General features: G+C 51.8%; 1 protein-coding gene across 2 annotated transcripts; it reads left to right on the plus strand.

Annotated features, from left to right (window-relative positions):
• The first annotated feature begins 933 nt into the window (after window positions 1-933).
• On the plus strand, window positions 934-19,738 carry ankrd44 (ankyrin repeat domain 44). 2 transcript variants are annotated; one of them, XM_078090543.1, is made up of 28 exons: window positions 934-1,721; window positions 5,182-5,265; window positions 5,976-6,054; window positions 6,387-6,457; window positions 7,017-7,217; window positions 7,598-7,685; window positions 7,790-7,932; window positions 8,158-8,370; window positions 8,466-8,544; window positions 8,650-8,764; window positions 8,868-8,950; window positions 9,720-9,783; window positions 10,353-10,421; window positions 11,270-11,410; window positions 11,678-11,743; window positions 11,905-12,016; window positions 12,226-12,297; window positions 12,850-13,051; window positions 13,833-13,920; window positions 14,019-14,136; window positions 14,507-14,729; window positions 14,839-14,926; window positions 15,883-15,966; window positions 16,065-16,210; window positions 16,299-16,375; window positions 16,494-16,576; window positions 16,687-16,778; window positions 17,361-19,738. In XM_078090543.1, the coding sequence occupies exons 1-28, from the start codon at window positions 1,695-1,697 to the stop codon at window positions 17,618-17,620; spliced, it is 3,168 nt and encodes a 1,055-aa protein (XP_077946669.1). In that variant the 5' UTR covers window positions 934-1,694; the 3' UTR covers window positions 17,621-19,738. The 2 variants fall into 2 exon arrangements, with proteins under 2 accessions (XP_077946669.1, XP_077946670.1); XM_078090544.1 differs by having other exon boundaries at window positions 17,458-19,738.
• The last annotated feature ends 38 nt before the right edge of the window (window positions 19,739-19,776 follow it).

The raw sequence follows: 19,776 nt of genomic DNA on the forward strand, positions 1-19,776 counted from the left end.
AGGCAGCAGGAGAGGGATATCCCTAGAAAACAACTGCAAATATCTGTTTATAGTGTGTGTTTGATAATCACAAGCTTGTGTCTTTATAACCTATTCACAGCTCAGGATTAGTCACATTGGGTTGAGCAGCAGTGCATGTGAGGTCACGTGTTCCTGCGGCCTTCGATTGTGGCCCTGTGCCGGCCGAGCTAAGCGCTAACGATAGCGTGGTAATGTGTTCAGTTACAGCGCTTAAGTCACGTCTAAACTGTTCAGCGTGGTTTCATCGCTGCATCAGCACTTTAAAACAAAGGGAGCGTCATTAGTTTTGCAGGTATTTTAAAAGAACGCATCCTCTGGGGATCATGAATGTGTCTCATGCGACTCATTTACAGAGCAACACAGTAGTTGAGATATTTGTGAGGATTAAAGGAACTGGAAGGTTTGGATGTTTTTATCTTTTAGACACAATAAGGAGCCTCTTTGGTGTCCTTCCCCTGGAATGCATGAACACCTAAAAAATGCATGCGGGCGTGCGTGTTGGGAGGTAACCAGCCCCCAGGGGGGAGAAGACTGATTAGAAATGTTTCCTCAGTGAAACATTGTGCACATTGAAGCCACTTTAAATGTATTTCAATGTCTGATGTCAATCACAATCATTTCATAAGAAGGGTTGAAGGTTTTGTTAAAATAATGTGATGTCATGTGGCTTCATTTGTTCAGGAAATAATATAATAATCGTGCCAAGGAGGCATTCGCTTATTAAATATGTGATTAGAATAGAAATGAGAAATCTTTAGAAAAAAAAAAAAGGGTATTTTTATGTGTTCTCTCCACTAGATAAAAACATGACATGGAAGGAAATTGATCAGTGCACGAAGCCCCTTGCGTCTCGACTAAATATACATACACATATACATACATACACATACACACATACATACATGCATGCATACACACATAGACACACACATACATACATGTACATACATACACATACACACAAACAGTCATGCATACACAATCCCTCTAACAAGACATCAGTGTTCATGCGCGTGACTCCGGGGTGTCGTTCCCTCCGTGTCCAGAGGAGGGCAGCAGCGAGGAGGCGCCGGTTGCTGTTGATGCTGAGGAAGCTGCTCCTCCACTTCTGCATCTGAGAGGAGGAGGAGGAGGAGGAGGAGGAGAGACGAGCTCCAACTTCCTGTGTGCGCGACACGGACCTCCGCCTCAGCCGAGTTCTGCCTGGCCGCCTCTCCGGGAGGCTTGCGTGCGTCTCTGCAGACCGGTCCATCGGGGGAAGCACCGTGCAGCCCAACCACCAGCACCACCAGCAGCAGCAGCAGCTGCAGCAGCAGCAGCAGCGGGGCCATACATGTGGATTATTTTGGGTCAAGCCGTCCCTGCTTCCCCGCTCCTCCGCCTCCAAGACGCCGCCTCGGCTCGGCGGCGTTCGCCCCAGATAGCGTGAGTCGGAGCGGGTCAGCTGGCCCCCTGTGCACGCCGCCCCCCCCCCCCCCACCCCCTCCCAGCAACCCCCGGCCTTCGTCACCATCACCCGCCTGGGTGTCCGCGACGAGCCCCCCGCCCGCCCGTCCCCTCCTCCCGCAGGGGAGCCAGGGAGAGAGAGACAGAGGGAGAGGAGGGGAGTCCCGGCGCATGGTGCCGCGGGGTCGGCGGCAGTGGATGAACGAGCCGGCGCGGACCCAGAAGAGATGGCTGTCCTCAAGCTGGCCGAGCAGGTAGACCCCGCTAGCCGTGTTAGCTTAGCACCGCGGCCAACGCGTCCAGCCCTCCGCTGTCCGCCGCGGCACAAAAACAACACTATTTTTGTGTTTTAATGTCACTCGTGAAACGAGAGGAAGCGACACGCGCGGACGGCACGTCAGTCCAAATGTCCGCGTGTTTCTCTGTATTCGTCGGTGTTCCGTTAAACAGCCGCTTCACTCGCACTTCCTGCTCTGTCTCCTTCCGCAAAGCCTCGCGGGTTTTATGTCACTGCTTAAAAGCACATTCGCATCAACAACAACAAAAAAGGGGGGTTGCGTTTGACAGAACCTCTAAATGATGACAAAAAGCTACTTCTTATCACATTTAATGACAAGCAGAATCTCGCCTCGGGGTCTATTTAGTTCTCGTCACGTGATGCTCGTCGGCAGATTGTTTGAAGTGAGATTTGAGCGTCAATCTCGTTTGTTGTCGAGTGAGATTAAGTTTCTCTAATCACTCAAATCTCCAATAATTAGTATATTTCTTTCAATGAGTTGTCAGGAAATATCAGGCCGTATCATGACGTTTAGGTTTAGTGAAGAAGTACTCTTCCTAAGTAAAAGTACATGTTCCACTGTAACAATGGTGTACTAGTACATGCGCTGCATTTAAAACCATCAATCGTCATCATAGCTGATGTTTCTATATTAATTTCACTGCTGCGGTAAAGTGTACGTTGGATTTGCACTGGTTACTTTAATCCACATCCACGCGTCACCTTTTGTATGATCGTGAGTTTATAGCTCGTCTCAAATAAACCCGCCTGTTTCCAGCTCTGTGACGATGAGTTTTACAAAGTTTGTTAGCAGTAGAAGTCCGTTTTTTTTCTCAACGCAACGAAGGAAACGCTTCACCTTTTATTTTATCACAAACATTCAACATCAACACATCTGGAGATACTTAGCTTCCATTGGAAAAGGAGGGGGATAAAACAACTGCGACTCAAATTAAGGAACCAAAGCAGTCAGATGCGGTGTGGTAGAAAGTGGAGGATTTTCCTCTGAGCTGTAGTACGAGTATAAAGTGTAAAGAGTACAAGGACCTCCTGATTGCACTGAAGTGCAGTTCTTGTTCTGGCATCTAAAGAGCCTAAAACGTGCGGGTAGAAACTCATCAGATCTGTGGTCGGCCCCGAGGAAGGGAAGGCCCGTATCTTGGTTATGTAACTCAGAACTGTGGCACTTCCTGTTTTCAGACGACATGCCGATGACGACGACGATAACTCGATGAGCGAGGCAGATTGTTTCTGTCGTTTCTTCATGTCCTGAAATCTCTTTAAGGGGGGGGGGGGGGAATGCATTCATGCTCAGCTGGTTTGACGTGTTGTGCAGAGGTCAAGGGTCAATCTGGAGGAAAGTACATTTACTGTAGCGCTTTACTGTCATTTTGAGATCCTCATCGAGTACTTTACTACGTTAACTTCAACGTCGCGCTAATGAATCAGTGCGTCAGTGCTGGAACGGACGGATACGCAGATAGTTTTCCACATGAAGACTAGTAATTAAGCTTTCACGACAAATTACTGTCGTGTTATTAATTATTAAGCCAACTGCTCGCCTCGTAAATGATCCGACCACGAGCATATTTCCGTCGAGTCTTCCATCGGCCGTCGGCAACTGTTCACGCCAAAACAAATAGCGCCCCGTGTATCAGCTCCTTATTATTCTAAAATATATATTGGCCTTGGGACCCCCCCCCCCGCCCCCTCGCCTCCCTCCGTGGATTCGTTCGGTGCTGGTATGCGTATGAGGAAATTCATTCATGCTCGCTCTCCCTAAATCTCCGGCCCGCCTCCCCGGGTCACCATGGCGATCGCAGACGCAGCACTGCGACTAGGGAGGGGGGACCGTCGCCAGCTGGGGCCCGATTAGTGCTCACGGGCGCCAGTGTGCGTCCAGCCCATGAGGCCATATGCGGCCAAGCTCATGCTCATCTGTAAAGAGACTCCGGCCGGAGGGTTGGACCTGGATCGCTCCTTCACGGCCTTCCACGTTCAGGTGTGTGGTGGCGGTCATGGCGAGCAGCGTCGCACCAACACACGATTGGACTCTTAGACGGGAGAAGAAGATGAACGGGAAGTAAGCAGTAAAAGTGGCTGTAAAGGAAGGAGTAGAAAGGGAAGCCTCAAGTGGATATAAATATAAACAGCTATTAATTATTCCCTAACGGTTGCCCGGGTGATGGGTGATGTGCGCTGGTGTGTGTGTGTGTGGGGGGGTCGGGGGGTCGGGGGGACGAGGAAGTGGCATCACCTCGTCCACGGCCGCGTACTCGCTCTGTGTGTTCTCTGAAAGCAGAAGTGGAACGCCTCGCTGCGGTTCCTCTCTCTGGTTTCTGAGAAGGATCGCTGTGCAACAGGAAGTGAGGCAGGAGGCGCGCAGGAAGTGAAGCGAGGCCGATCTCTTTTTAGAGCGGACTCCTCCGTAGCACCTCTTGGTAATCGTTGATTTGCATCAAGTTGTTTTTGCTATATTCCACTTTTCACATCGCGTACTATATCACACTATACTGCACAACGCCGTTTATTGCACACTGTACTATGTTCATATTAACACACACCAATGATTGCAACTCACTCATGTTGTTAAACATACTGTACATTCTTCATATTCTAAATGCACCGCCTGCTGCTATGAATCATATAACAATGCTGCCACTTTTGCCTTGTTATTTTAATTGCACATTTATTACTTCTATATCAGAGGATTAAGCTAAACACACAAACATCATTTTATGACGACTACTCCACATGTATACTTATAAATACCTAACAGAATAGTAATCTTAACAGGTATGCGTGATTTTTAAATGTATCCATTCAATTATCCCTCCGCACATCAGTGGTGAAATCTTTATTTATTCTGGTTTCATTTGACCAATGCAGTGCATGCAGAGAAAGGGTTTACAAGTACAAATACCTCATTTGTCCCAAGGCTGAGTGCAGTATTTGAGTAGACGCGTCATGCGGTTGTCTCCCTCGTGTTGCACTGTTTTATCTCCTGTGTTCCTGTAAAACCAGCAGCACGCTGGTATCTGTGTGTGTTTACCTCCTATCTGTGATCTGCCCGAGAAAATAAGGGCTTCACAGACGCGACCTTCACAACCGCCCTTTGTCCGCCGCAGACATGTCCACTTTTTAAGTGTCTCCCACGGCGACGGATCCTCTGCTGGCATTCCGGGCCGATCTTAAAATAAGGAGGGAGTAACTGTGAAGGGGAAGAGTTGGGATGAAAGAAGGTTTTTGTGTGCAGCTCCTAGTGGGCCGCAGTCTAGAAGCAGCTCCGGATTTTGTAAACACTGCAGCTTAAAGTCAAGCAGCTGCTCCCCCACACGCACACGCACACGCACACGCTCAGTGATACACCGTGGGAAGGACCGTGCCCGTGGTGTCCACGCTCCTCTGGTCATGTGTTGAACCTTCTGTCCCCTCAGCCTCCGCTCATCCAGGCGATCTTCAGCGGAGACCCCGAAGAGATTCGAATGCTCATATACAAGTCCGAAGACATCAACGCTCTGGTAAGGACACGCACGCACACACACGCACAGACGCACACGCACGGACTTCAGCAAAGTCTTCAGGCCCCACTTCCTGTAGCAGCCGTCCCCCGAGTGGGGGGGGCGACGGCCTGCAGGTTAAGAGTCAGCGAAGCCGAAGTTCAGATTGCGCATTCGTCGACAACACACAGACACAGAGTGCATCCCACGTGCCTGTTTGCCGGGCAGCACGGGATGCGTTTGGTCTCCTGCGTCTGGTGCCGGGACGCACTCGGGCCAAGTCACGTGGACGCGGGGGCGGCGGGCGGCGGGCCGAGGGGGGACAAAGGCCGCTTAGACACCCGACGGCCCCTCGTCTGTCTCGCTGCTGTTTACTGACGTGTCACCCTTCAGTAGTTCGTCTTTAGCTGCTGTTATCTGCTTGTGATTGATGTGGGAGAGAGCGAGCGGCGCTGCACAGCGGCCTGACCTGCCTCCTGCTGTTCTTTAGATTTCACAATAAGAGCTGGAGCTCTTATTGTGAAATCTAAATGTGTCTCTTTGCTGGCCGATCATATAACCGCTACTATAAAAAAAAATGTGCTAACGTGCAGAAGGGCACAGTCAAACCGCGGAGTGCACCACCCTCTGTCTGTTTTTATCATGTTCCACCCCCCCCACCCATCCCTCCCCCGCAAAACGGCAATAAATGAGAAATGATGAAAGTACCAACCGCCCCTTCCCCCCGGCAGGATGCAGAGAAGCGCACGCCGCTGCACGCAGCCGCCTTCCTGGGCGACGCCGAGATCACGGAGCTCCTCATCCTCTCTGGTGAGACACAGATGCCGTTTTATCTCTTCACTTAAGATTTCAATAAACTCATTTCCTTATTTTTACAAAATTAAGCAAAACACTGACAGTGAGGAAGATCTCGGCTCTGTAATATTATTACACATATTAAACAACATGTCATCCAGTCTTATAAGTGTTTTAACCATTGGAGCATTTCTCCACAGGCCTCCTAATGTGTCAGCAATGACCTCTTCACTCGCTCCACTGTGATGTCCACGTTTAAAAAGCTCCTAATTGTTAGTAGATGTGACTCCTGTCGGCCGCTAACGTGCACGAAGTGACGGCCGCTTGTTAATAAACTTCTCCTGCAGGGGCGCGGGTCAACGCCAAAGACAACATGTGGCTCACCCCCCTCCATCGCGCCGTGGCCTCCCGGAGCGAGGTGACCACACACGCACACACACACACACACACACACACACACTTTTCTTCCTCAAACAGCAGCAGTGCAGCGAGAATGACTCGCCGTGTGAAAACAGGTGTCAGGGAGACGAGCTGCGAGGTAAAAAGTGCTCGCACACGTCGGGCCGACGCGGCCTCAGCACGCGCCAGGAATGCGGCTGCGGAGCAGTTAATCGCCCCCGGGGCCCGAACAAGTCGTTCGACGTGGCTGGAATCACTGCAGCAGGAATGTTAGAGGCGTGCCGAGGATTTCTTTTACGAGTGACTTTGCTTTGTAGGGAAATATGAAGTCAGTACCCTCTTGAATTTGTTTTAATAAGACGTACCGTAAGGTGCGTTTTTTCCTCAAATATACACATATATATATATATATATATATATATATATATATATTATATCCTAATTTATAAGATTTGTAGGATTTACGTCAGTTTTCTCTATTGAGTGTTTGCAGAATAGAAGCTGCGCAAACTCATCAAAGTACCACAAACTGCTCCACGACTCATCGGACCTCCTCTCCTCTTCTCGCCCGCCCCCAGGACGCCGTGCGGGTTCTGATCCGCCACTCGGCCGACGTGAACGCGCGGGACAAGAACTGGCAGACGCCGCTGCACGTCGCCGCGGCCAACAACGCGCTGCGCTGCGCCGAGGTCATCATCCCGCTGCTGAGCAGCGTCAACGTGTCGGACCGCGGCGGACGCACCGCCCTGCACCACGCCGCCCTCAACGGCCACACCGAGGTACCGCCGACCTCTCAGAACGAGCCGCCCTCCTCCCCCCTCCCCATCAAACGGGCTGCGACGCGGCCGGGGCCCTTTGTGCTATTTTCGGCGCGGCGGGGGGGGGGTTGAAGGGAACAGGTGGGCGGCTGCAGCTGCGTCATCGGGGCCGTTGAGTGGGTTGAGCGTTCTGAAACGCTCCCTTTTTTCCTCACATTCGCCATTATGCCGAATCTAAAACGAACAATGAGAGGCGGCAGATTCTCCCAAAGCCGAACCTGAATGAGCGGCTTCTTCCGTTACGCAACATCCGGGCTCGGCGATGGCGTTTGCGTTGCTGTATTTATGTAAAAGACACGTCACTCACGCGCATATAAACGTGTCTCGCCCGCCGTTTGCAGATGGTGAACCTCCTCCTCGCTAAAGGGGCCAACATCAACGCCTTCGATAAGAAAGACGGCCGCGCGCTGCACTGGGCGGCTTTCATGGGTAAGAGACGAGTTTGTCGACCGCGCGTCACACACGCGTCTTTTCGGGCCTTCTAAATAAAAAGGAAACGCGGGGTTCCGTTGTTCCCGCTGCGCCCCCTGCAGGTCATTTGGACGTGGCGTGTCTGTTGGTGAGCCAGGGCGCCGAGGTCAGCTGCAAGGACAAGCGGGGGTACACTCCCCTCCACGCGGCGTCCTCCAGCGGGAAGATCGCCGTGGTCAAACACCTGCTGAACCTGACGGTGGAGGTCAGCGCGCGCACACACACACACACACACACACACACACACACACACACACACACACACACCAAGCTTGCGAGGACCTTCGTCGACACCTAAACTTTGTCCCAGAGTCCTCGCAAAGATGGATAGGACAGGTGGACACACACACACACACACACGCGCGCGTCTTTTCTCGGCCGTAACAGCAGGTCTCGCCTTTTTTGTCGTCGTCTGTCACCCTGGCAACAGATCGACGAGTGCAACGCGTTCGGGAACACGGCGCTCCACGTGGCCTGCTACAACGGCCAGGACGCCGTCGTCAGCGAGCTGATCGACTACGGCGCCAACGTCGGGCAGGCCAACAACAAGGGCTTCACGCCGCTGCACTTCGCCGCCGCCTCCACGCACGGAGCGCTCTGCCTGGAGTTCCTGGTGAACAACGGGGCGGACGTCAACGCGCAGGTACGAACGCACGCGGCGAGACACATCGGGGCGAAGCGGTGGCCGAGTTTCTGTCACGGAACTTTCCGAGGGGGATTATTTCATTGTTTCTCCAGAGTCGCGACGGGAAGAGTCCTCTCCACATGACGGCGGTGCACGGGCGCTTCACGCGCTCGCAGACGCTCATCCAGAACGGTGAGGCGTCCTCGTGCCCCTCCCCCCCCACTCCCCCCCCCTCCCCCGAATGCTGCTCAGTCCACCTGTGAACAAAACGTGAACCAATCAAACGCTTGCTTCCAGGCGGCGAGATCGACAGTGTGGACAAGGACGGGAACACGCCCCTCCACATCGCCGCCCGCTACGGCCACGAGCTCCTCATCAACACGCTCATCACCAGCGGAGCCGACTGCACCAGGTGCGTCCGCCCGCCCGCCCGCCCGACACCTTTTCAGAGTTTTGCGGCGCGGCGACGGTCTCCGCTCAAACAGAACCCTTGTTTTTGCGTCTCCCCCCCGAAGGCGAGGAGTCCACGACATGTTCCCCCTCCACCTGGCGGCCCTGAACGCTCACGCCGACTGCTGCAGGAAGCTGCTGTCCTCAGGTGAGCCGGCGCCGAGTAGACGAACCTCACCGGCCAAACCTGTTTGTCGCTATTCTAAAGCCATAACTTTTATCTTAAATATCACAGTTAAAAATCGCTACGTGCAAATCAGAGACATTTTAGTCTCACGTCATTCTTCGGCCTCGGAGCGTCGTTTGTCCCCCGGGTTGTTTTTCTGGCTCCCAGTGGCGAATTCCTCCCTGAAGCAATCTCACTCCCCGCCGGATAAATTCAAGTCACGATGCTGCAGGAACAAGACGCGGCCTCTCTGGTAACACCGGCGGTTGGTATCTTGTTTGTACTCGTCGCTTCTTGCCGGGGAAATCGTTTCTCTGCCCGAGAGGAAACGTTTCCGCGGCGCCGCGGCGGTCTGGTTCAAGCGGTTTCCATCAATGCAAAGGTTTCAAACGCTGCAGAACCCGGGAGCCAGAAGCCGCAGGAACCCGAGCAGAAGGAGGATGCTGACGGGCGAATCGCGTTGCAGTCTGGAACTTGTGGTCTTGGAGGGACGTTTGCAGACAACCAAGCGCCCGTCTGCAAAGTACGCGAGACCCGCGGACTGTTTCCCCGCCTGTCGTCATGATTCAGCGCGTCGACCACGTGGAAGCGATTATCAGCCTGGGAGGAACAAAAACGCCACCTGGTCCCCAGCTCCTCCCCCTCCCCCCCCCGTCTGTGTCACATGTCGCCCGCGGGTATTTGCATCACGCCCTCCTCCTCCTCCTCCTCCCCTCACACCTGTCCTTCTCCCCCCTCCCCCTCTGTGCAGGCTTCCAGATAGACACTCCGGACAGCATGGGCAGGACCTGCCTGCACGCCGCCGCCGCCGGAGGGTGAGACACGGCGTTTATTCAAATAATCAGAAGCGCAAATGTGAGCACAAATGAGCGCGCCATCTCATAGCCTTTAATATCCCGAGGAGGTAAAGTGGACAATACGTGTTTGATGAATCACAGCTTTGTGTCATTCAATGCAAACAAGCAGAATATACACTCGCCTTAGATTAGATTAGCAGCACAATAGGAATAATCACGTGGTTCAGAGGTGCACTGCAGATCATGAATGTCAAATAAAAGCTGAAGGTAGAAGTTCTGCTAAATGAGTCTCTGGGAACGAGTCATTTGATTGGAGGAGGTTTCACATAAACACTGAACACGCTCAAATAAGGCGAGAAGGAAGCTTGACCGTCATTTTGAACCGATGAAACTGAACTGAAACTTCAACTGACTTCTTCTTAGTGAAGTTGCCACATTCCCTCTGCAAATACCACCACGGTGACATCGGAATCCTCCCGTTGATCAAAGAGAAGCAAAGCAATGAATCTATTTCTCTGCACACGTTTAACTGATTGCCCCCCCCCCACACACACACACACACACACACACACCTTCCATCTCTGCAGGAACGTGGAGTGTGTGAAGCTGCTGCTGAGCAGTGGAGGAGACCACAACCGGAGGGACAAGTGCGGCAGGTGAGAGTCCAAACTTTAGCTCATGGAAGCATTTAATACAACGTTCATGAGCTACTGTGATTTAAATGTGAGTTTACACAACACATATAATATAAAGACATCTCAAATATCACACGTCAACATACACCAACATCTGTTGTTACAGCTCCACACAAACACATTATATAGTTTGATGAATAATGTATTATGTGTTTGTTTAGGGACTTCAATTTTATTCAGTGTGACAGATTTATTCATAATGAAAATGACTGTTTGTCTGTGTCGGGTGAAGTCCTTTCTTGTGTGTGTGTTCGGTCTTTTCAGCGTGTTGGTTCCCATCCTAATAATTGATATGAGACCGACCCCCTTTCACCTCTCTGGCACCACAATTGATCTTTTGTTACACCGCGTCAACACCTTCGGACAACGTAATTAATATTTGCTTAGAGACACCGTGTCCACGGCGTCTTTGTTTTGGCCCTTCGGTTCCAGTTGATAATTCCAACCTTGTGGAGACAAATTGGAGGACGTCCCTCTGTTTCTGCTGGACAACTCAATGACAAAAGTTTGTTTTCTCGGGTTTGTCTCCAAATATCGGCGGCCGATTGAAGCTTCTGTGGCAGAATTAATCAATAATACAAATAATTCTTAGTCAGGTTGCTAGGTTACAAATTCTGCATCATTACCTTTTTGTCAATTAGATAATTATTTGAGTTATAAAACATACAGATTGAAATAAACTGGGAAATGGGAGTAAATCTATTGTTTTTGAACCAGTTTGTCTCTTTCTTCATCCTGACTTTATTCATTATAATTGGTATGAAAAAACATCCCCGAGTCTGAACGCGTAAATGTTTCTTATTTCCCAGAACCCCCCTGCACTACGCCGCCGCCAGCCGTCTCTACCCCTGTCTGGAGACTCTGGTCGCCTGCGGCACCGCCGTCAACGCCACGGACCAGTGGGGGCGCTCCGCCCTGCACTACGCCGCCGCCTCCGACCTGGACCGCAGGTGAGGCCGGTTGCCGGGAGACGGCTCTTTTGTTTACTGGTCCCGGGGGAAGAATTTGTTTGTCGCCGGCCAGGAGGGGAGGTGGAGGCTCTGGAGCCTCCTGGCGCCACCGCCCGCCCGCCGTTTACCGCCTTTTCCGTTTCCACGGTAACCACGGCGGTGAGGCGGCGTCCTTACCTGCAGCCCGGCAGCACATTAGAAGAGTCGCCTGAGGGCTGCTGTGTCCTCTTTTATCTCACCCGTGTGTCTCCCCCCCCCCCTCTGCAGGCGCCGCGTGGCTCTGGAGCCGGAGAGCGAAGGCTTCCAGGCGGAGAGGGAGAAGGAAGCGGCGCTGTAAGTCCAAAGAGAAATATAGAACACGTTTAAAGTTCAAAACTCACAAAAAGGGAAAAAGATGATTTGTTTAAAATTAAACATTTAAATTATTAAATATGATGTCCCGTGTTCCCCACGCTGGCGTCTGGAATGACAACTGCGGATGTTCTGTGTTCCAGATGTTTGGAGTTCCTGCTTCAGAGCGGAGCCACGGCCTCTCTGAAGGACAAACAGGGCTACAGCCCCGTGCACTACGCCGCCGCCTACGGACACCGCCACTGTCTGGAGCTGGTAAACGCGCACACACACACACACACACACACACAGGGAGGAAATGGTTATGCGGCGGCTCAAGGCGTTTTCTCCATCTGCAGGCCGATCGTGTTTCCTCTGCGTGACATTCCGCTCGTCTCATGCGCTTAAAGTGCCAGTTTAATAAGTTGAGTTTAATTGAACGCAGCAAGTGAACCTGACGTGAACGTTGTCGCTGTGACCTCCAGCTGCTGGACAGAGACGACGTTCACCAAGACGACCCCAAATCTCCCAACGCGAGGAGCCCGCTGCACCTCGCCGTGAGTCTCCTGCACAGACAGATGTTCTCTTTGGCCACTGATACAATACAGCTGCTTTAGGTGCCAAAACAATACTACTTATAAAAGAATGACAATGCACCGTAGAACCATCTTTGTAAAAGTTCTTAAATGTTTTGCAGGAAACACAAAAGGAGACTAAATTAAGCAAAGACCAAAACATCTGTAGGCTCATTGTACAAAAGACAAAGGACCTTCTTTCACTGATTTAGTTAACGTGGAATAAATATTTACCGAATTCTTTTTTTCCTTCTTTTGTTTTTGTAAAAGAAGACTTTGTTCATTGTTAAATGTTGTCTGCACACAGTTGTACTGGACGTTTAATCTCCAACTATGATTTAAATAATCATATTAGAGGATAAAATGAGATACAGTGATAAGAAGTTAAAATAAGAATAATCTTTTGATTCCTCATTTCTGACAAGATTCATCCCATATTTCCTAAAAAAGGTCAATAAATGGATCTCCCATAGAAGGTTGTAAAGACCTGTTGTCATGGCAACAGGCTCTGACTCTGAACCGGCGTCTCTGCAGGCGTACCACGGCCACCCTCAGGCCCTGGAGGTGCTGCTGCAGAGGGAGAGGGAGGTGGACCAGGGGGACGAGGCGGGGAGGACCCCGCTGGCGCTCGCCGCCCTGCGGGGCCACGCCGAGTGCGTCCACACCCTCCTCGGCAAGGGGGCGTCGCCGCGCTCCACCGACACCCAGTACGGCCGCAACGCGGTCCACCTGGCAGGTGGGTTCAGTTTCCACCTCCCCCCCCCCCTCTTCTTCCCCTCCTCCTGCCTCTCTCTGCCGCGTCAACATCTGGATCCAGATGCGTGAGGCTCTCTGGTCCATTCAAAGAACGCCGCGCCTCCAGCTTTAAGTAGTATGGCTCTACTTGTTTGGAGCCAAACAAGTAGAGCCGGTTTGCACATTCCTGACCTCCACCCAAGACCTTCAGGTCCAACCGGCTCCGGGACCCGAACCCCCAACCTCAGCCGGAGCAGCGTCACGGCACTGAGCGTTTCACTGACCTCAAATCCGCAGTAAAATGTTCAAGTTCTCCTCTCTGTTGGATCCGAATATACGCGTTTTATGTTCATTCCCTTTTATCTGGATTTAAATGATGTGGACGGAGCTTCGCGAAACCTTCAGCCTTCCTCCTTTGTTTCTGACTTCAAATGCAACACCTCCCTGATTTGCAGCAGCAGATGCACATGCAAGTACAACTCTAATGTTTTGTTCAAACTGCCCACATGCATGTGTTTATATGACATATGCGTGGTGATTGGAGATTCAAATGTATGCATATAAACAGTGAGGGTTAAATCTTTGATTCACATAATATCCCTGAGGATTCTTTAAGCGTATTCGTTTGCATTTGTTCATCACACCACTTAATGTGCTATTTCCTGCTTCCTGCATCGGTGACGCGGCGGCACCGTCAGACCCGACTCGTCATCTAACCGACTATTAATAAGCATTTCTGTCTCACCCTCTGTCTTCCTGTCTCACCCTCTGTCTTCCTGCAGTGATGAACGGTCACACCACGTGTGTGCGCCTCCTGCTGGATGAATCGGACAGTGCAGACCTGGTGGACGCCGCCGACTCTCAGGGACAGTCAGTGATTTCCTCCCCCATTTAAGTGTTTCCTTGTTTTTTTTTTATTATTCTTACCGTGCCCCCACCTTCCCCCCCTTCCCCTCCTCCCCCTGCAGGACCCCTCTGATGCTGGCGGTGGCCGGAGGTCACGTGGACGCCGTGTCGTTGCTGCTGGAGCGGGACGCCAGCGTGAACCTGGCGAGTCACCACGGCCTCACCGCGCTGCACCTCGGGGTGAGCACCGCCCCCACCCCACCCCCCCGCCCCCTTTCTGTAGCCCCCCCCGAGCCATCAGAGGCTTTAGCAGCGTCTCAATGCACATGTGCACATCGGGGAAGGTTTTCCTTTCAAAATAAAATCGCCAACAACATAATCCTCAACATGAACTGAATTCAGTCAAATTTCCATTATGAAATGAATTACTATTTGATATTACTATTCCAAAAAGAATTACAGTTTAGAATTAAATCGTCTGCTTTCAGCTTCAGCCATGTAAAGAACTTTGCTTTGCTTTAAGAAGCGTCGTGTGAATAAAGACACCAGGACATACGTGTTACGTGTTAAAGCCGCTGCCCCTCTGCGTGTCCCTCTGGGCTCCGTGTAGCTGCTGTGTGGCCAGGAGGAGTGCATCCAGTGCCTGCTGGAGCAGGAGGCCTCCGTGCTGCTCGGCGACTCTCGAGGTCGGACCGCCATCCACCTGGCCGCCGCCCGAGGCCACGCCTCCTGGCTGTGCGAGCTGCTGAGCATCGCCTGCTCGGAGCCGCCGGCCCTCCCCCCGCTGAGAGACCACAGCGGCTACACGCCGCTGCACTGGGCCTGCTACTACGGTCGGTTCTCCTCCTGATGTGAGATGTAAATGAGTGATTATGTATTTATTTCACCTACTAAAGGTGTGTGTGTGTGTGTGTGTGTGTGCGTGTGCGTGCGTGCGTGCAGGGCACGAGGGCTGTGTGGAGGTCCTGCTGGAGCAGAAGGGGTGTCGCTGCATCGACGGGAACCCGTTCACTCCGCTGCACTGTGCCGTGTACGTCACTCGCATCCTGCGTTCTCTAAGATGATGCTTTTCTTACAGGGTTTAGATGGAGTCGTTTTAATATTCACACTAAAGCAGGGGTCTCAAACTCAAATCAGCTGCGGGCCAGATGCAGCCCACTTCAACCGAACGCGGGCCAGACTAGCGTCCGAACGGCATGGTCGACAATAACACAACTTAACACTCACTTTCAAAAGCAGTCATTGAACCCCACCCTGGGGGATCGGTCCGAATGAGACTACAACACTAGTCCTCCTTTAACTCAGCGGGGGAGACCTAAGGTCATGTGACCGTGGAATTCCTTTATAGCCAAACGTGAAGTTACGTGAATCGAAGCTGCGTAGTAATGGACTGAGACGCTCGTCGGTGATGTCAGATGCTTCATGTGTTGTTAGTGTGAGTCGTGAAGGAAAACTTTATTAAACGAGCGATGCTAACGGTTAGTCACATGATCACCTGCGCGAAAGAGGGCAGGAAACTGAATTTCACCCTCCTGCTCTCTGCACCTCGGCCGACACACACGACCCGCCCCCCATGTCAGTCACATGCATGCCACGTTCACTGGACAAGCACACAGTAGGAAACCAGAACATCATAACATGTCCCACACAGCAGCTGACAGTGGGGTTACAGTATAAAACTTGCGGGCCGCACTAACATTACACTTTCATATTAAGGATGGGGCCACAAAATATCGGCCCGAGGGCCGCGAGTTTGAGACCCCTGCACTAGAGCTTCATGTAATGTTCTGTATGTTATTGTTTCATTTGAGCAAATTGTCTTTATTCCCTGTCGATTTCATCCACAGGATATAAAACACTCACAATCAAATGTTTCCATTTTTTGCTTGATTACCAAGTCGATGATAATTATAATTAACATGAATTAACCTTAAGCATCATTGAAAAAGTTCCCTGACTCCTCCCATTGATCCCTCGACCTCTCAGGGTCAACGACCACGAGCCGTGTGCGGCGCTGCTGATGGAGGCGATGGGGTCGGACATCGCCGGCTGCAGAGACGCCAAAGACCGGTGAGGCCGCGCCACTGGCCTGTGCACGTGACGAGCACCACACTAAGTGCTGTACCTAACCCTAAGCTCCGCCCCCCCTCCCTCCCTCCGCCCCGCAGGACGCCGCTGCACGCCGCGGCGTTCTCCGGCCACGTCGACTGCGTCCAGCTGCTGCTGTCCCACGACGCCGCTGTCGACTGCGTGGACCAATCGGGCCGCAGCGCGCTGATGATGGCGTCCGAGAAGGGCCGAGCCGGAGCGCTGGGTACGGACGGCGCCGCGGCGTCCGCCCGGTATCTTCTCCAGAGTCCAGAGTCCTTGATTTGTAACCTGCGGCTGTGATTCTGTCCCAGAGGTGCTGTTGACCGGCGCCGACCTCGGCCTGACGGACAGAGACGGAAACACCGCCCTGCACCTGGCCTGCAGCAACGTAAGCTGCTCCAGCTTCGTTCGTGCGGCGCGTCGCCCCTCACATCGAGATCTCTGGTCATCGAGTGAACGAATTAGTGAGTCGGTGAATGAACCGTGAGTCTGACTTGTGTCTCCAGGGGAAGGAGGACTGCGTGATGTTGATCCTGGAGAAGCTCTCCGACGCGGCGCTTATAAACGCCACGAACGCAGCGCTGCAGACGTGAGTGAACATGCGAAACGCGCCGCGCCGCCCCCCCCCCCCCCCCCCCCCCCCCTCGCTCCTTTTGTGCGCGACACACATTGTGAACTGAACCTGGGCTCCTCTTCCAGGCCCCTCCACCTGGCGGCGCGCAGCGGCCTGAAGAAGGCGGTTCAGGAGCTGCTGTCCCGAGGGGCCAGCGTCCAGACGGTGGACGAGAACGGTAGGACGGGACCCCCCCCCTCTGCACCCCCCCTCATCTCCCCTGAGGCACTTTATAGGCCGAGCTGCATGCAGGCGTCCTGATGGAGGCGTCTTTAAAGGGGGGGTTCCCACTGGGACACTGACACACAGGAGTAAAATGGTCCCTGCGGTCGGTCTTGAACGGTGTCCTCTTCAAGTGTCCTCAGCGGAGACGTATTTTCAGAATGTCTATAAGTCTCATGAAAGTAAGACGATGGCGGCGGGAACCCCGACTTAAACTGCAGCTGCAGAAGAAGCTGCTTCTCTGCTTTTTATGGGACGTTTGAGTCGCTTTGGAGCGACGCGCGTCAGCTGTGGTTTGTGTGTCCTTCCAGTGTGTGTCTGTGTGTGTGTGTGTGTGTGTGTGTGTACTCTGCTCCTTCTAGTGTGTGTGTGTGTGTGTGTACTTTGTCAGCTGGCTGAACACTAATGAAATGCTGCTCCGTCCCTCCTTTGTTTTCTGCTCCTGTTTCTGCTTCGCCTTCCTCGCGTCCTCCATGTCTACGTCTCCCCCCCCCCCCCACCCCCCCCTCTCTTTTGTCCCCCTGTCTCTCTCTCTCAGGTCTGACGCCTGCTCTAGCTTGCGCTCCTAGCAGAGAGGTGGCTGACTGTCTGGCTCTCATTCTGGCTACCATGATGCCTTTCTGCTCCCCTTGCAGCTCCGGGGCTCCCTCCCCAGGCTCCTTGCTGAGGCAGCTGCCCCACCAGGGGGCCAAAGTCCCGGGCGCCGGCCCCCGGGGGCCACGCGGCCCCAGGAACCCCTCCGGACCCTCCAGCGAGGGGACCACCGAGAACGACTCGGAGGACTCGGAAACCTTCTGACCCCTCCGGGCCGCGTCTCCGGCCTCCTCCTACCTCGAGCCGTGCGCCCAAACACGTGACCCCCCCCCCCCCCCCGACCCCCCCAGGACCGCCGCAGTGTTTCAGTCCTTTCAGTGCACCTCGAGGGAGGCGGGCAGAGACTCGGCGGTGACACAGCGTGGACGTTTCTGCAGTGACACCAGAAGCCCGGAACACGTTTGCTTGAAGCCCAGAAGAGTGAAGACGATGAGCGAAAGGATCAGTCAATGAGTCAAAGGCGAAGAATCCGGTCCGGACCAGTTCTGGTACGGGTCTGCATGCTCGTGTTAGCGCACACCAGTTTGTTCGGTACTTTAGTCTCTGCATGGCGTAGCAGCTCACCTGTGAAAGAAGCTTTTTTCTTTTTTTTTAACCTGTTTGGAGGAAATGTCAAAGGTCACAAGTAATCAATGTTATTCTAACTTGATGATCGTGATCTTTGGGTTGTTTTTGTACCAAACATTCGTCTTCGACATGGAAATAATGAACGTACTGATGATCGGTACTTAGAACTTACTGTTGAGTAGAACAACACAAGCACATTTTGGTGTTCAAAGATGTTCAGTAGTTCAAATAGTCGTCACAGAAGGTAGAATAAGACGCACTGGGTGCGTCTCTGCTCCCCGGATCACATCCACTCGTCTCTCATTTGCACGAGGAGAGATTCAGGAAGAGATGCGAGCGCTTTCTAATGTGCGGAAATTAATTATTAAAAAAAGTCTTAATGTCTTATATTTAAAAGCCGCCACTTTTCCTAAAACGCATCTCCAATTAAATGCTTGTGAATAAGAAATAACATGATTGATCGAGGACATCTGAGCGAGGGGGGGTGGACTCGCTGATCCCGCCCCCCCCAGATCAATTACATGAAGGTACAAATACTGCCGGCACTTAATCTATTAGCCCCCCCCCCCCCCGTGTCCCGTGTCCCCCCCGTGTCCCGTGTCCCGTGTCCCGTGTCCCGTGCCTTGATGTCGATTCCTCTCGTAAGGAATCTTTAGTTTTGGATTCTAATTCTAGTTGGTTTCACTTTTGGCCAAAAAATAAAAAATATAATTTACTAATTTGCAGGCCAATCAATGATGCAGATAAAGAATTTAGTAGCTGCAGAGCAAACTGTTCTCAGGTCAGTGTTCAGGATGAGGTTGTTGTGTATCTTTGATTCTTTTCTGGTTTGTGTTTTACTCGTTGATCATAGAGACAGAAATCTGAACCCGACAAATACAAACCAAAAGCTCCTTTTGGGTGAACGGAGTCTTTGATGAGGGGGGTTCTGTCTCGTCCAATGAGGGGGGCACTCGGTACGCAGGCCTGGTGTTTTAGTTTCGTTACTTAATTTGGTGCACTATGTCTCCTCATGTTTCTTGCTGACAATCTGTATTTTTCTCGTTGTCAACAAACCCCCGAAGACCGAAACCATCAACCTGAGCGTTTGTGAAGCACCGAACTCACAAATCCAAAGATTACTGTGCTTCATTAAAAAAAAAAAAAAAAAAGCTAAAATAAGCAGCTGCAACAGCTAAAGTCACTCAAATGGGGGAAATGGTGCATTTTTCGTGGCTTATTTTTTGCCAGCAGATGAATTCTGCGTGTTTGTTCCTGATAATGAAGGAAACCATCACAACAGCTCGCTGATGTGTGTTTAATATTCTGCTTCGGGGTTCATAAGCTTCGGTCTTTGGACAGTGAAAAAATGATAGAACATTTTTTTCCTTTAGGTTGTGTGTGTGTGTGTGTGTGTGTCTTAGGTACCGATATGAAATGGAAACGAATCTTGTACATAATGTCGATGTTTGCTTTGTATGAAAACGGACGTTCATCGCTGAGGACTTCCTCCATTCTAGAGTTTGTATTCAAGTTTCTCTCCAGACTAAAAGTTTGAAAATTAATGAGCTTATTTTTAATTGAGGACCTTTTTAGCTGCAGTTAAGATTGAAAAGGTGGCGCACGGTGTTATTATTATTATTCTAACAGGAAATGAACTTCACCGGACTGATTCTCATTCCAGTTCCTGATGCAGTACGACATGCGGAGGGCTGTTTGTCAGCCACCTTCTGTTTTATATAAATTGTACAATTAAAAAAAAAAAGTTTGAAGTTACAGTTGTGTTTTTTTTTCCTCTTTCAGGCAATTTGTTT

The sequence above is a fragment of the Gasterosteus aculeatus genome, chromosome 16 (genome assembly GCF_964276395.1).
Source record: "Gasterosteus aculeatus chromosome 16, fGasAcu3.hap1.1, whole genome shotgun sequence".
Lineage (NCBI taxonomy): Eukaryota > Metazoa > Chordata > Actinopteri > Perciformes > Gasterosteidae > Gasterosteus > Gasterosteus aculeatus.